The sequence below is a fragment of the Myotis nattereri genome, assembly GCF_964212035.1.
Source record: "Myotis nattereri genome assembly, chromosome: 11".
Classification (NCBI taxonomy): domain Eukaryota; kingdom Metazoa; phylum Chordata; class Mammalia; order Chiroptera; family Vespertilionidae; genus Myotis; species Myotis nattereri.
This window is the reverse complement of record NC_138086.1, coordinates 36,005,530-36,023,380: the sequence shown is the minus strand read 5'-3', so window position 1 is coordinate 36,023,380 and position 17,851 is coordinate 36,005,530. Positions and strand designations below refer to the sequence as shown.

The 17,851-nt window shown below is 44.6% G+C and overlaps 1 protein-coding gene across 2 annotated transcripts in view; it reads right to left on the bottom strand.

Annotated features, from left to right (window-relative positions):
• The window catches only part of CNTNAP2 (contactin associated protein 2), a 1,809,641-nt gene that overhangs the window by 19,947 nt on the left and 1,771,843 nt on the right, over positions 1-17,851 (bottom strand). For both annotated transcript variants that reach the window (XM_081102720.1, XM_081102721.1), the window contains one exon: positions 4,907-5,146. In XM_081102720.1, coding sequence (XP_080958846.1) covers positions 4,907-5,146 — 240 coding nt within the window. The remainder of the gene's footprint in view (positions 1-4,906; positions 5,147-17,851) is intronic.

Here is a 17,851-nt window from a genome sequence, read left to right as displayed (position 1 = left end):
GGCACCAGGCTGCACTGCAGGAGTCAGACTTCCTACCTGGGAATGTGATAAAACACCTCAACCTGCCAACTACATGTGTCTCTTGCTTTGGAAAATACTGACAGAGTCTACAAAGCGTCAGAGAGGAAATGAATAACTCAGCCAGCAGTGCCATAGAAGAGAGAAAGGATCTTATTACACGAAGCCAGCATAACTTAGAATATATTTTCTGTTTTTACCATCTGATATCATCTAAGTAAGAGAAATGTCAGGGAGCACAAAGAACGCGAGACCTAGGGGTGGACGTCTTGAATTCTAATCTCCAGGTCTCTGCAAAGCACATACCCTGGTGAGGGTGTGAAGTGAGTAGCTTTGGATTATCACTGACATCCCTTCAATACTGAGGCCATCTTCACAGCCGGGGCGTGCATTATTTTTGAAGATGTACATACTTCATTAAAAAAAATGTTTTTATTGGTTTGGGAGACAGAGAGAGAAACATGGATGTGAAAGAGAAACAGCGATCCATTGCCTCCTATACACACCCTGACCGGGGACCAAACTCACAGCCTGGGCATGTGCTCTGACCAGAAATCGAACTGGCGCTCAACCAACTGAGCAACACCAGCAGGGCCACATCTTCATGTTAAGTAGCATCCCCCCCCCCCCGCCCCCGCACCTCCCCGCCTCCCCGCCCCCCCCCCCCCCCGCAATATCCTTTCAAATTACGTTTGCAGTTGATTCAATAAATTGAATACTATTTGGACATCTTCCTCAAACTGCGGTTCCTTCCTGGGGTCAACAACTTCTATAATGACACCCTTTCATGAGAGCTAGAGTTCGGCCCCAAACTGTGGAATTCTTGTTGGTTTGTTTGAAGTCTGCTTTTCCGGTTTCAAGAAGCCGATTGGCTGCCCTCAAGTTTAGAAGAGAACTTCTGTGTCTCCATGAGCTTCCTTAGAAGATGGTCAGAGGAGCCCAACCTTTTGCAAGCTTATTGCTACAGCTTTTCAATTTGAGACTTCCCCATCTAAAGGCTTCGTTGCTTTTCATAAACTGTTTTTGTTGTTGTTGCTGCATTATTTGGGTATTAATTTCCTTTTCTTTTGGTGACCTTATTTAAAAGGGCTCACCAAGGGGGCTATTCGTAAGCTTCTCTCTTATTTGGAGAGTGATCCTCAATCTTGGCTACACATTGGTACCCCCCCTCGCCCTGGGGAGGTCTCACATAGATGGACACCTGCATCTCACCCCCAGGGCATCAGATTTCATTGGTCAGGGGTGTAGGCTGGATACTGGGGTTTTGGAAAGCCCCCCAGGTACTTTGAAAGTGTATCTGAGATTGAGGACCACTGAGCTAGGTGAGTGCCTTCTAACTTGAATGTGTACATGGTAAGTCACCTGGGAATCTTGATAAAAGAAGCTGACACAGTGGGTCTTGGGTGAGGGCCTGAGATCCTTCTGGTTGAGGATAACCCTTTCCAAGGCACCAGACGCAATGATGTACTCAAATGTCCTTTATTCAAACCAGGCCTGATCAGCCCTCACCCTTGTCCTCTCTCTATCCTATATCTACACAGACTTAAGAAAGACATGATTTACAGCCAGCAATGGCATTTTGTTTATATACTCTCGCTTTGTTTCTGACTATCTGACAGCGAGGATTCTTATTTTACTCTCACAGGAAGATTACTGAAGAAAGCAAAACCCTCCAATCAGAATCCTGAATGCTGAACTGAGGCTCACAGACACTAGGGTGCACTTGCTGATGTGGGGATACACTTAGAACCCCAGAGTTGATGTAAAGATTAGTTTAAACTGAGGACATCTGCAATTCAACAGCTGCAGAAAGAGATTTTTTTTGGAGTTTCTGTTATCTGATTAAACGTAGAAATGAGGCTGCCATAAATTCCCCCTTCTGAGTGGCTTTTACTCCCCTTTGGAAGGAAACCAAGAGTAAAACTACCATAAATGCCCTCCCCAGGGGAGTTTTATGGCTTAAAGAAGAAAGACCACCCCCACCTGCATAAACAAGCATGATCACAAACTTGCTTCTCTCTCTTCTGTTCTTGTAGGAACCCATTTATTCTCTCCATAGACACCTCTTCCCCCCTCTCCCTGTTCCCTCTGAGTAAGGCATATAAGCCTTTAACCATTTAATAGGCTAACTCTTTTATAAGCTTTCACATCTATAAACTTTTTTCTTCTGTTAATGTCTTTTATTGGTTTAATCTGCAGGCCCCTCGTTACTGGACATAGAGGGCAGAGGAAAAGCTTTCCTTCCTGATGCTAAGCCACTGGAGGCTGCTAGTCAGTGACCTTCCTTTCTGTCTCCGCCTTTCTCTGTCCCCACGTCCAGCGCCTGCCTCCCATTCTTTGTCATGTTCCCATTCACCTAAAGGAAAATAATAAAATCATATTATCTAAATAAGACTTCAGAAGCTTGTTTTCTGTCCTTCCAATTAAGTTCATATTTCTTCATACACATTTTCATAATTATGGAAATTAATTGGGAATTCCAATTATGGGATAAATTATGGTGATGAGATCAATACGGCAACTGATTAACACCAGGTAAGACCTCTGCCAAGTAAAAGGGGACATTTTTCTGCAAATTGACCTTATGGTCTATAGCAGGGGTCCTCAAACTACGGCCCGCAGGCCACATGCAAATACAAATATTGTATTTGTTCCTGTTTTGTTTTTTTACTTCAAAATAAGATATGTGCAGTGTGCATAGGAATTTGTTCATAGTTTTTTTTTTTTTTTAAACTATAGTCCGGCCCTCCAACGGTCTGAGGGACAGTGAACTGACCCCCTGTTTAAAAAGTTTGAGGACCCCTGGTCTATAGTACTGGCCAACCATAATACCTGGGGTGAAGAATTTGATTTGAACACCGAATAATAACAGAAGTGTTCCCTATATACTTGTTCATTATATCAATCAAAAGAATAAAATTGTCATGCAGAAATCATGATGTTGAAAAAGCCCAAGTGAATCCAAACTGTTTGGTTCCCACAACTGTATCTCACGGTCCACAAAGCAAATAATTTGCTAATTAGGACATAGTGACTAAGAGCTTGTATTGGCCCAAAGTAGCATCTATCAGGGGTGGGCAAACTTTTTGACTCGAGGGCCACAATGGGTTCTTGAATTGGACCGGAGGGCCGGAACAAAAGCATGGACGGAGTGTTTGTGTGAACCAATATAAATTCAAAGTAAACATCATTACATAAAAGGGTACGGTTTTTTTTTTTTAGTTTTATTCATTTCAAAAGGGCCGAATCCGGCCCGCGGGCCGTAGTTTGCCCACGGCTCATCTAGATGTTTTTGAAACTAATTTATTGGCAGCCGGCTTAGACCACAGATGCTCAGGGCCTCATGCAGGGAGTACCTGGAATGGCTTAAGCACCTGTGTGTCTCAAAGTTCCTGTGCTACCCCCATCCACTCTGGCATTTGGAGGAATTTATCTGGAAAGTCTGTTCCTCAGTAGCCCTGACATCTGTCTTTTATCATCTCGTGTTTTCATTCCTGTTTTTCTTCTCTCAGCATTAGGAATGCTTCCTGCCATTCCAGCCCACAAGGAAACCAGTCCACAGAGTGGTCCAGCGACATTCACGGAAGGGAATTCTTCAGATGCACCCTTGGCACACAGCACCCCTCACTGTGTTATGGGAATCCATGTATAAGGAACAATTGTTTAGTCTGTAAACTGGCTATTCTGACAACGGGGAAATTTGGCTTCCGTGGAAGCTTCACAAAGCTTTGCAGCACAAATCCTGGCAAGGACCACAGTGAGAGCTGCGCTTAAAGCTGAGACACATGGTGCGCGGGACTGGAATACACAAAAGCAATCAAACGTGTCATGCTTACACTAGGAATTGTTATGAATTAGACATTAGGGTGGGGGAGGACTTGGAAGTCTTTAGTGGACATGCAAGCCTCATAGCAAACTGTGTCTAACAATAATGACCACGTTGGTGATAGTATTGCAGCTAATCTTTAGTGAAGCTTGCTACATGTCTATAACTGCACTAAGTGCTTTAAATACATAATCTCAAATATAATTCTATGGGTTAGTCTTAGTATTTCCACTTGAGATATGGGGAAACTGAGGAATAAGTTTGGAATAGCTGCCCCTGTATGACCTGCTGGTGAGGGCACTTATGCCACCTTGCCCCCCTGCTCGTCCTATTCCTGTCTTTAGCACCATACGTTGCTTTGGAGACCCGCTGAATGTTAGATTTGGAGATCACTTAGAGACCTCCAAATCTCCAAACCTCTGGTGACAAAGCAGAGGCTTACAGACGTGAGCTGAGTTGCCCAAGGTTAGTTTGGGTAGAGCGAGAAGGCTCCCCTCCAGTCCCTGTTATGAGAATCTTGAATTTGCATCCAGTTAGTTTTGCAGGCAACAGCTACATCCTTTCATTTTAGCCCTGTGTATTCGAAGTACATATCTTATCAACTACAGAAGTGGGACTCAATCCACTGAGCTTTGGAAGCCTAAACCTATCACTTAAAAAGCTAGAAGGCTATTCATATAAACTCAGTATTGGTGATGAAATCCCTGTATTGCTTTAAATTTTTCCTTCTGAGCTTAGAACTTGGACTAAGGGGCTACAAATCAGAAAGTCACAAAGGCAAACGTAAGGGAGTGGTTTGATCAGATCACTCAGCAGTCCCGTTGCAGCCAGCAGTGCAGGCACTGGCTTGTTCACGTCTCGCTCTGAGCAAGAATGATGGTGGGAACTTGTGACACTTAATATGTGCTCAGCTCTGTGCTAAGAACTCATGTACCCACACATTCCTTTGCTCTTAATCCTCCAACTACATTACCAGCGAGGTGCTGTTGCTAACCCAATTTTACAGGCAAAGAAACTGAGGTTTAAAGAAATAAAGCAATCTAACGCTGCTTTAGACTTTACCTGAATCCAGGTGGTCTAAGTGCCAGGGGTCGGTGGCAGACGACATGGGTGAGAGGGTGAGTGGGGAGGCCCCACAGTTGGACTCCACAAGCTCGCCCTGGATATGGACGTGCGCCGAGGCGTTGGTTTGCCTCAAGGCCGCCTTGAGAGGGGCGATCTGGTTGAACTGAACTCTGGAGAGGCACCCAGTGAATCCTGGGGTGTTGTACTTGTGAATCTCTTGGTCAATCTTCCCTGTTTCTAAAAGAAAAAGAAAGAGAACGTAAAAATCTTATTCTACTCACTGTCTTCCAGCTGTAGAACACACTCGTCTTTGAATGCTTTGGTCCAAATCTTACTCTTAGATTTCAGATCAAAATGTTATATTCTTTTAGATGAAATACTAATGGCTTGATAAGGCTTAGGGCTAGAGACTTGACTTTAAAATAATCTTCGGTGTTACTAGAGAACCTGGTAGGGTGAGGAGAATAAGACTATTTGTTAAAATAAAATACATTCATAGTTACCTTCCAGATACTTGAGATATTGCTGAAACTAACAACACTCACTTGGTTCTGATTGATTTTTCTTCCTGATGCGTCAATGACTCTCTTATGGACATTGAAATATTGAACCAGCCCCAGGTCCAGCTCTCCTGTACCTCTTCTATACCTCTTTCTTATTATTTAGAAATTGAGCATTCCCTTTCTTCAGAATCCGATCCCCTTAAAATTCTGAGGTTTAGCCTTGGCTTGGTAGCCCAGTTGGTTGGAGTGTTGTCTCCATGTGCCATGGTTGCAGGTTCGATCCCTGGTTGAGGCAACGTACAGGAATCAACTGGTGAGTGCATGAATGGGTGGAACCACAAATCAATCTCTCTCTCTCTTCCTCCCTTCCCCCTCTAAAACCAATCAATAAAAATATTTTTAAAATCTGAGGTTTACAGAATCCCACCTGGAATCTGATGGGTATTTGGAAGTCATGACACTTTCCCAACTCAATCTCAAACATACATAGGCATTTAAGCATCACCACCTCCTATCTGTTTTCACCAATGGCTGAGGCACCAGGACAAATGGCCACTCAGTGGCTGGAAACTGGGAACACCCCCAACTCCATCAGCTGCTTCTCAGACATAAACAGAGAGCTCTTTTCAGCCTGTCCAGCCCCGGAGTAGAGCCCCAGAGAGAAGAATCCTGACTGGTAGCTCTTGCCGTCTGGTGGGACCTCAGTTCAGTTCAGTTCAATTCAATTCAATTCATCTGATCACAGGTATTGACTGTGAATTCAATTCATCTGATCACAGGTATTGACTGCAAGTAGTAGTAGCAGGAAGACAGAGACACATAGAAAGATTTCCCCTAAGCTGTTCACAACCTAGCTGGGAAAACAAGCATACAAACAACTGACGAACACAACTGAACACACGCTGTATAATAACAAGAGTTCATCCACTGAACCCTTAAAATGTTGCTGGGTGAATTAGACATTTAATCCCCAGAACAAGCCTGTGGGGAAGGGAATACCATCATCCCTATGGAATGTGTGAGGAAACTGAGGCTCATGGTTAAGGTCCCTCGGCTGCCGAGGCCAGGCCGACTGACCCTGAGTCTCTCAATCACTATGATTCTCTGAGCTCAGAAACTGATCACATGTTTGGTAAAATGACCAGAGCCCATGCACAACCAGGGGAGCAGGTCTGTGTGGGGTCCTGGGGAGCACCAGGAGAGGTCACACTAGAACAAGGGTTGACGTGGTTTTCACCCTTTTACATTTTTAAACATACTATTGCGTACAGTATTGTTAATTCTGGGCACTCTGCTCAGAACAGATTTCTAGGACTTACTCCTCTTGCATATTTGAAAGCACTGACTCTTTGAGCAACAACTCCCAATTCCCTTCCCCCCTGCCTCTGGGAAACACCATTCTGCTCTGTTTCTATGAATTTGACTAATGTAGTTTCCTGATATTCAAGGGATCATGGAGTATTTGTTCTCCTGTGTCTGGCTTATTTACTTAACATAATGTCCTCCAAGTTCATCCATGTTGTAGCAAATGGCAGGATTTCCTTCCTTTTTAAAGGCTGCATAACATTCCACAGCTTAAGCGCACATGCACGTATGTGTGTGTGTGTGTGTGTGTGTGTGTGTGTGTGTGTGTGTGTACTACATATATTTTTTGTCCATTCACCTGTGGCTGAAAGTTTAGGTGTTTCCATGTTTTTGGTATACGATTTTGTGAATGATGCTGCAATGAACAAGGGAGTGCAGATGTTCCTTTGAGATCCCGATTTCAATTCTTTTGGGTATATGCTCCGAAGTGGGATTGCTGGGTCATAGCAGTTCTATTTTTAATCTTGGAAAATCCTGTTTCCCACAGTGGCTGCACCATTCCACATTCCCACCGAACTCCCCGCATCCTCACGGCTTGTTACCTGTTGGAGAACCAGGTTTTGAAGCTGAAAGAGAACTGCAGATTGAGTTTGTTATGAGGTCTTGGACCCATGTGAGTCTGATGGGGTCAGAGCTTAGACCAGACTGGGAAGGGCCTTGAATGTCACGTTAAGATGTGTGCATTTCTGTATGAAACTCAAAGATGTTTCAGCTGCAGAGGGCTGTGATGGGAACTTAGAAAGGGAACTGTAGTGGCAGCATAGCACTTGCTCTGAGCAAGCGATTTCATTAGCCCACAGGACCCCGAGAACTCCCTGGGCTAAGAAGGGACTCCGCTGGACGGAGGCAGGGTTATGCATGGATGTGGACAGTGCCGGTTTTGTTAGTCACCAGCATCTTCTTGGCCTTATTTAATCTGCAGTGAATCAGTTTTAGTTCTGTTTCCTCTGCCAGCGATTTGGGTGGAGACCTTCAGACTCTGGCTCGATTTCGTACGGTCCCTGACAGTCCTCTAAACGTTACGTAGGTCCGGCTTCCCAATCACACCGCAGAAAAGGAACAGCTTCAAAGTGGTATGTATCTGAGGGTTCCCTATTTAAGGGGGGGTGCCCACTTCTTAAAGAGTTGTCCTCCCCTGTATCCCCCTGAGAGGACCCCCAGGGGGGATAACAGACAAGGTGGAGAGAGGGGAGCCCAGGAAGGGGGTTCTGATGGCGAATCTGTGACCAGAGGAGCGGTGGGAAGGCGCAGGGCGCCCAGGCCGGTTGGGGCTGTGGGCACTGGTGGAAATGTCAGCTAAGTGAGCAGAGGCTGGGGGCGGGGCTGCTAGAACACTTTCCCATTCTCTTAGGGGCACTTAACTCTGCTCACTATCTTCTTTAGCTTTTGCCATTCTGTGTTTTCTTTTTGTTGTGGGAAAAAAATCACCATTTTTTCCAACTGTTGTTTCTTTCCTGAGAGGTGACTGCGTCACAAATAGCAGGGTTCTGATGCCCAGAAAAGCAGAAACAGCATTTCCAAACCTGAAAGCTGGTTGATGTGCCTCTAAAGACCCTGGGCTGAGACCCATCGCCTGGGGTGGGGGCAGCACTGCAATCAACACTCTTGGTTCTTCTGTCCTGATGGTTCCAACTCTTGGCCATGTGGTACTAAGAATATCAAGAGTTTCTTATAAACCACAGTTGGTATACATGTGAGGTACAGGGTTAGCACTTTTGTGCATTATTTCATTAAGTCTCCTCACAACTCTCTGAGCTAGACAGGTTTATCCCCATTGCACGGAAGGGGAAACTGAGGCTCAGAGACATTAAGGTTTTGCCAAAGAATAAATGTTTAGCCCTGGCTGGTTTGGCTCAGTGGATAGAACTGTGGACTGAAGGGTCCCAGGTTCGATTCCGGACAAGGGCACATACCCAGGTTGTGGGCTTGATCCCCAGTAGGGGGAGTGCAGTGCAGGAGGCATCATTGATGTTTCTATCTCTCTCCTTCTCCCCTCCTCTCTGAAATCAATAAAAATATATTTTAAAAAGAATAAATGTTTATATTTCATATAAAAAAGCAGGAAATGTTTTGTATTATTCTCAAGTTCTGTCTGAAAAAATGGACTGGATTATATTGTTTTCATATTTACTTGAATTTTTGGCATTCATAGTCAGGGACTCTTCATAGAAATGGCATAGGGAGCCTTTTTTGTTGTTGTTGCTGATCCTCCCCCAGGATGTTTTTTTCATTGATTTTTACAAAGAGAGGAAGGGAGGGAGGGAGGAGAGAGAAAGAGAGGGGGAGAGAGAAGAAGAGGGAGAGACAGAGACCTCGATGTGAGGCAGACACTTGGATTGGCTGTTTACCACACGTGCCCCTGACTGGGGCTGAGGATCAACTTGCAACCCAGGTACGTGTCCTTGACCAGGAATCAAACCCAAGACCCTTTGGTGCCCTGACTGATGCTCTAACCATTTAGCAATACCATCCAGGTCTAGTGAGGCTTAAAAATAATTAATGGCTGTTCGAGATGGCTATAAGACCATGTTTCATTGGTGACTGAGCCGACAATATGGTGTTCAGAAATGCCATGAACTGAGGTCAGAGTTCCCCAGCATCATTAAAGCACCAGCAAGTTCTGCAAGTGCTTGTCTGGAATAAAGATCCAAACTTCTAAGAAATCTAACAAATGATCCTGAGGCTATCATTCAGGGCACTTGAGCTTATCACATGTTAATTATGCTAATTGACTGAGCTGGTCTCATTCTGAAATCAAATATTAAAATATGTTTTCTTGTAAGCAATTACTTTCTGCATGGAGATGTCTGGGCCCAGGCGTCACTTGGACAAAACCTGCTCTCAAGAATGCATATTTTAGAGATGTAGTACAATCACTACTGAAATGAAATTCTCAAGCTGTAATTAGTGCTTTAATGTCTGAGAATCATAGTGATGTGGGCTATAGAAAATAGCCCACTTCAAATACTGACATGATTCCTGGTGGAACCTTAAAACGAAATGCTCCTGACAATACTCTAAGGAGCACGCAGCAATTACATTTGCGATGCATTAGCATGCTCTCCACTCGTTCTTATTCAGCTGTTGGATAGCAAGTGACAGGCAGGAGTGCAGGGAAATGTAGACAGAAAAGGGCACCTGAACTAACGAGAGACTCGGGGAGAATAAAGCCAATTCCCGGCTCGGCTCCGCAAGGACAGAACTGGGCTCCAGGCCTGTGTGGGCGCTGGTGCAGTCCATCAAGGGGCAGCGTCCCACCAAGACCCAGCTTTCATTCTCGTGTCTGTCTTTTCTAAGCCTTTCATTGCCCCCACTCGGGGGTCACTGAACCAGGCTGAGCTGGCATGAGTATGCCATGGCCATGCCGGCTCCCCATACTACCAGGCACATGGTATCTATTCATCAGCTGAATTTAGTTATGTTTTCCATTTTTTAGAGTTTTCTATCACTATTCTTTTCTGGGGTGTGTGTGTGTGTGTGAAATTTCATTGTATTCATTCTATGCTTTTCTCTCTTACAGAGGAAGGTGGGACTATATTATGCAGGTGTCACTTCAATAGCTCTTGACCTTTGACATTCACTAACTCAGTTACAAACAGGGGATCTGCTGACGGAAGCAGGATCTCCTTCTCCTCCCACATTGCCTCTGGAAATAGTTTCTAATAATTGATAAAGCTGGATTTTTCAGAAACAGCAATGAGAAGAAATGTCTCTGGGGTGTTGGGGAGTGGGTGGAGGGATTGGGCAAAAAAGAAAAGAGGGAGAGAGGACTCATGGACATGGATAACAGTGTGGTGATGTTGTGTGGGGATGGTGGTGGTGGGGAGGGGATGTGTGGAAGTGGAAGAGGGCAGAGAGGGGATAAATGGTGATGGAAAAAATAAGAAAGATGTTATTTGAAATAAAAAAAAGTGTCATCATGTGAAGATGCTAGTCTACTACACTATTTTGCAACAACATAAAGTATTACATTTTTCTTTGCATAAATTTATTCCAGTCTCTGAACTATTGGGGGCTACATACATAGGTTGAAATTATCATTCTTGTCCCTAAAATCTAGTCTGAACACTGCAAACAAATTATGGTTGCTGGTGAATATAATTCAGTTGTGCTTACAATACAAAGGGGAAGATATGGCCCCTCAGATGCTTCTAAAACGCATTTGGCATCACACAGAAACACACATCTGAAGACACATTCTCCATTTTTTCCTGAATGCTCCCAGTGGTCAGTCATAAGACAAAATGCCTGGTGCCCATTTCTGCAGCCTGGGACACGGTGTGACTTTTCAGGGCTAAGAATACAGACTCTGAAAGTAACAAGACCTTTCAGAAAAATGGACTTAGCTGTCAGTCTCCCCACAGAGCTGGGCGCTGGATTACTTTGTTAGAAATGTCGGTCTGGGTTTACCTCTCAGAGTTTTTGTAAATATAAGCTACATGTCCCAGCTATTTGCTGTTGGAGAACCGGGCACTAATGGATAGTTGAGTTTTCCATGAACTTGATGTGAACGGACCTCTTCCTACTGAGTTTTATTCAACTTTTGCATTTGAACTTGAAGCAGCAGAAATAGAAAATGACCTAAGTCCTATGTACAAAATGACTAAACTGAAATGTAGTACAGAAGAATCATTTCTTTCTCTGTATGCCCTGCTTCTGTTAAAACTTTTTAAATTTATTGGGGTGACTTTGTTTTAGACTTTGGAAAGTCCTATTAAATTGTAGTAAATACCACAAGGTGAGTGAGTTTAAGCTTTTAAGTTTTTTCCCTAATTCCTCTCCAAACCATTGAAGAAAATTCCAGCCCAGTCCAGCCGCTGTTATTTCAGCCTGCTCCATGGGGGGCAGAGGAATGGGGGCATCAGGGAAAGGTGCAGAGAGGGTGCTGACCTCATACACAGCAAGGGCAGCATAATGCAGGGCAGGCTAGGAAAAGTGTGTTAACAAATGTTGGCATTTCCAGATAATGTCAATTGGAATGATTCAGCAAAGCAAAAAGTTGTTTCCTTCTTTTGTTCTTGCTTGTACTGTAATTCCTGCCCCAGGAGGCCTCTATAGAGAAAAAAATTTTTCGAGGACTAAGATTGCATGAGAGGTAAACATGAACGCATCAGGGCCTGGGTGGCTGAAGCTGGGGTTGAGCTAAATGGTTTTCCCAGGGCGATGAGACCTGTCAGGCTCATAGGGAGAGGAGACGGCTGCCAGAGCATGTGCTGAGGGTCCCCTCGATTTGCTCTCCATGTTACATAATTAACATAAGAAAGAATGGGGCTCTTACATATAGAATGGTGTTCAGAAAGCAAAGTGTAAATGCTTTGAGGCTAATCTAGAAACTGGAGCGGATCATCACATGAATTTGAACATTACAATTATACCTGCCAGATGCTACAGAGGAATGTGGATGGGTAGGCCTGCGGTATACAAGTGTGTTTCTTCCCACAACCCCCTTCCTTTGCTCTACCTCTAAAACCAACTCATTATTTTCAGATTGGAGGGCAACAGCCTACTAGGTTGGGGGAAGGGACAGAGGCTATCTACATTACAGCAAAGCGTTTTATTAAGTTTCTCACGACATTTTTGGGCTCACGACAGTAAGAGTTATATGTTAAATGTAGACTTATAATGAGATGAACTGTGGGTGGAATTCGATCAGAGTGAAAATTAGCTTCAGGGGAGAATTCTAGTGGCATGGTTCCACGCTGACATTTATTTACTAATTTGGATAAGGACAATGGCAGCACATTGACCAGTGTGTCATATGGCATTTTGTAGAAAGAGGTGGTTATACATTTGATGAAAGGGTCATGAGCCAAAGGGACTTTGAGAGGTTGAAATGATAGCCTAGACCTAACTAGAAAAATTTAGGAGAAATAAATACTGAATTTCTATAATTGAAAATACCACCCACCTCCTCCCATCCCTCAAATCACCTTCAATATCAAATTGCGTAGAACACACCTCATAACAGTATGCACCCTCTTCCCTGTCTTCCCTAAATACTCCAGCCCAGATAGGACTAGGGTATTTTAATTGTAAGCGAGTTAGGAGTTCAGAGTGAGATGTGGTTGAGTCAAGGGGAGGGTGGAGTCTAAATTCTAACCTCAGAGATGGTTTCTGAGACTGTCCCTAGAGGTCACAATGAGCCCAGGCAGGGGCTCAGTTCAGGACAGAGCCTTTGGGACGAGGCAGCAATGATAAACCAGGGTGCGTACAGCCGATGGCCACCATGCCTGAAACTATGTCGCCTGACAGAGTCGAAGGAACTGCGAATGTTTACTACCCCGACTTTCAGAAAATCCACATTAACAAAGATCTATCCCCTGCGAATTGTTAAGTACTCCTCCCGATGGCACCAGGGTGAACCTATGCAAAGCACAGAAGAAAAGGCGAGCAAAGCTGATCCCACCACTGCGCCTGCATCTGTCTGTAAGTCACCTACACCCAGTGGTTTGTATGGCTTGGATCAGGTTTAGAGGTCTGTGGATTTTCACTTTCCTTTTCATAAAGGATGAGGGACTCTTTGGGCAATACTGTGCGGGGACCTTCATTTTCAGCTCCGACTGTGCTGGCTGCATGCTTATTTTCCCAGCTGGGCACGCTCTCTAGTCCTGTTATTATCTCTACCCTTCTAGCTGCCTGCACATGTCCACCGCACGTCAATCTCCACTTCAGAAGGTGCAAATTACAGTGGCGGCAGCCCTTGGAGAAAATGCAGTTTCGAGAATGAGCTGGTAGTCATTTTCTCGTGGTGTCCTGCTGCGTGCTTTGTTTCAAAGAGTACCGGCGCTTAAAATATTTTATGGGGCAAGAGCATTACTCTCTCTTGTAAAATATGTTCCTGTGAATCCTAGGCATTGTGGGGAAATGATCTGCCTGGAAAAGATGTGTTCCTGTATAACTGAGGATTTCACTCTCTTGGCAGGAGCACATTTCGGTGTTTCTCACTCAATATCCATCTAGAAGGCTTTCTTCAGGAGACCCAACCGGAGGCCACGTTCTGACTTCACAGGCCCCACTTGTGCCTTCGAGGGCCCTTTCCTCCACAGCAAACAAGCATGACATTTTTGGACTGTGTTGGTGTAAAGATGAAGATGTTAATATATTAATACATTTCTTCTACCGAAATATCCATTCTTTTCCTTCTGGTTTTAAAAGACGTGGACACATGTTCATGGGTCTCTAAAGGATTGGGGCCTTAAGGTCTGTGGCTACGGAACCTCATGGATATGTCTGCCCCTGCAGAAGACCTGGGGTGACTTTTCTTGATGGCCTGGGGCTTGACTGGGAACATTATTTTATTTTGCCATGGAGACAGCTGCCCAATAGCCCTGGATTTTGCCTTTTTTGAATAGGGTCTGACTCCACCTTTCTTTGCCTGTGTCTTATAAAGGCAGAGTAAAAGCCAGGCCTCTGTACTGGATAGCCTGGCCTCCTTCCTGCAAGAGTAACCCGAAATCACAAACCTCTCGATGTTCTCTCCTTCCTGAAAGTCAGATTGTGCTCCACCAGCATTTGAAAACTTGTGGACAATTTTTTAAAAAAGAGTCATCTTCTTCAGAAGATGACATTTCTTTAGCCATGCTGCTATCTACTGTTTGTACAACTTCTTCTCAATGGTTGGTTTGGGGCAAAATTTCTTGGGGAAAAATGTGCTTTTCATTTTATAGCAAGATTGAGATGAAAGTCTTACACAGATCAACTTTTTCATGGAATCATTCATTCATTCATGGATTTATTAAGTATTGTATGCTAAGTGATGGGAATTCAGATTGAAAAAGAGTTCCTTCCTTTAAGGATTATAATTTAATCTTATATAATATTGTATATTCTGACAATATGCTTGGCAGTAATATTATTTGTTGTGTGAATTAATGAATGAATACGTGAAAGATGAAAGGCCTACTTCATTAGAGTGAGCTAAAAACACTACCTTAACAGTAAGCAAAACATCATACCTTTCCTTACAGAAAGCCTATTGCTCTAAAATGATATTTCACTAAGAAAATTAAAGCAGGGAAGGGCTAGAGTGAGAGAGAGAGATATATTATTTTAGACACCACAATCAGGGAAGGTCACTGCTGAGATTACATTTGAGTTCTGAATCAATTTCAGGGAGGCCACATACTCATCGAAGGCACAAGCATTCGAGGCCTGAGGAACAGTAACTGCAAAGGTCCGAAGGAAACACCTGCATGTGTGTCCTGGCTTTCCCTTAAAGGTTGAAACTAGGGGCTGGAGTGAGGGTGGTCCTGCTTGGCCAGGTGGAGATGGATTGGCTTTCAAGCTTCCTGTTAGCAGCTCTGCATTCATTTTGGCATGTGAGCATGAAGGGTCCTCCTGGTGAGACAGCCTGCCTGTCTGCTAGATGCGGTGAGGCAGCTCTGTGGCCCTGCAGCCTGCACACAGCCGGAATTCTGGAAGGACAGGTAGGCGATAGAGGCCTGGGACTGGGCACATTAAGACTGGAGGGAAATGGCGGGGCCATGACCTTTAGTAACCCACAGATGACATTCCCCAAACCTTAGCACTTTGGCAAACACATAGGTATGAATAGAACACACATAAAGAATGGATGTCACATACAAGTCACTCTTGATAGAAAATTGGAATTTCCAGATCTTCCAACAAAAAGATAAAACAGCCCTGGCTTGTGTTTCTCAGTGGTTAGAGTGTCAGTCTCAGGCTCTATTCTAGGTCAAGGGCACGTACCTGGGTTGCAGGTTCGATCCCTAGCCCCAGATGGGGTGCATGTGGAGGCAATCAGTCGATATGTCTCTCTCACATACATGTTTCTCTCTCTCTCCTCCTCCCTCCCTCCCACTCTCTGAAAAAAAATCAATAGAAAAAAATATCCTTGAGTGAGGATGAACAAACAAACAAACAAACAAACAAAAAAGACAAAACACTGTCTTCAAATTTAGCACAGCAAGTGCATCTACATTGAGGCATCCCTGTTTACATTTCAGAAGGGAGGCTTTGTCCCTGTTGCAACGGTAGGGAGAATTCCTCCTTCCACACCAATAGGCTGACACAGGCAAACCACACTAATAACAGAGCTGACATCTTGAGCACGTACTTTATGCCCTGCGCTGAGCGATTTACATGCACTACACTCTTTAATTCTTGTAGCTCCTCTGTGGAATAGGTCCTATTATTATCTTCCTTTTCATTTTACAGAGGAAACAGGCCAGGAGAAGATAAATATCTTAACCCTTTCTTTACCCTGATCTTAACTGCTCTTCCCTAACGCATTCCTGATCATTGAAAGCAGAATATCAGAGAGCTGACGCCTAGACATATATTATAAGGGAGGCCGGTTCTATTTCCAGAAACTGAAACAAAAGTGTACAACCCTAGTTGTGGTTTCTCAAGGTGCAGTCTGGACACCCTAGCAAGTGGATGAGACAGCCCCAAGTTCCCAGTGTTGGAGGGGCCAGGCCAGTCACCCCTATCAGCCAATAGCAGTCTCCTCTCAGGCATTCAACCCCTAAGTTCTCAAATACTCCCCTCCCTCCTGTTTTCACTTCAGCCTGCCTCTGGTCACGTTTGCTCTCATGCCACTTGATTTCTTCGTCCCATTTCATTCTAATATTGCCCTCTGAGGAATGTTTCTGAAACTCAGAGGGGTCCTCTCATTCCCCTTCAACGGCTGCATCTACTGGAAAGAACATGCTCCTGGAAATGACCAACAAGACCCTCCAGGCTCTGACCCTGCCTGTCTCCCCAGCCTCCAGGTATGCTGGTCCACTCCCACTCTTCAGCGGTCCAGCCACCTTGAACTACCTCTGGACCGAGTCAGGTGCACTCTGTTGGTCTCCCCAGAGAAGTCAGGCATAACAGGACTTGTGACATTTATGTGACCAAAGGTTTTTCTCTCCCACGAGACTGGAAGCTCCTTCTCAAAGAGGAAACTTGTCTTCCTCACACAGCAGGGTGCCTGGGACCTGGGCCCTACACGTCGTGAACGAGATGTGTTTTTCCTATGATACAGTTTCCTGCTTGTCCGATTACTTGTGAATCTTCTACATACAAACATCCACATACTAAATATAAAGCAAATGTTTTGATTCCATATGCATACATTTAATCACACTTCCTACATGTGATACAGTGTTTACTTAAAATCAGGAATATTTATGAACACTTTCTAGAGAAAGGCCCCGGGCTGGGCAGTGTGACAGAGACAAATAGGTGCAATCCCCTGCAGGCATCTCACTGTCAAGATTAAACATCAGCCAAGGCCCTGATGCACACTGAGGGCTGAGAGCTAGAGGTGTGGATTGGGGCAAAGAGGATCAAGGGAGGCCCGAGGGAAGTGACACAGAAATGGTCACTGACCCAGGGCACACAATTTGAAAAGGAAGGAGGAGGGAGAGGGAAGGACGGGTATATCCCACAACAAGGAAACCAACAGGGCATGTGTGGGACCTGCAGTGCCTCAAGGGGTGCTGCCAGAAGCTGGGAAGCCATCTGGGGTGGACGTGCAGGGCCTCAAGTTTGTACTGGATGAATTGGGGCATCTCTGAAGACTCTTTTTAGAATTGTGCTAAAACACATAAAATCTATGAGCATGGGAAAATTTAATCAGAGATGTGTGTGTGTGTGTCAGGTCAATTTGAGGGAGACAGACACAGAAAGTGGGGAGTCATGGGAGACAGAATAACAGCCATCCTGAGTGAGGGGGTGAGGGTCTGATGGGGCAGGATGGCAGAGGGGATGGAGAGAAAGGTGGTGATCTGAAAAGGCTTCATTTATAAATTAACACACTCCTGAAACTCTGCTTTCCACCTGCAATCGTTTGGCATACAGGAAGAAATGTTGATAAATGTCAGGAAAGTTAATCTAATGAAGGATACCGACTGTTTAATAGGCAACAAACACAGGCTCTATTGTTTCAATGGCCAAATTGTCACCTCTTGGATCACACTCATTGGCACATGAGTAGCAGGAGCCACAGCTTCCCGTGTGTTATTCATTTTGTTGAGGGGATTCCCAGTGAGGGTTAATATCTGTGAGTTCAGGGCTAAGAAAGCTTGGTCCCTCTGTGTACACATGGTACATTTTTATATGACAC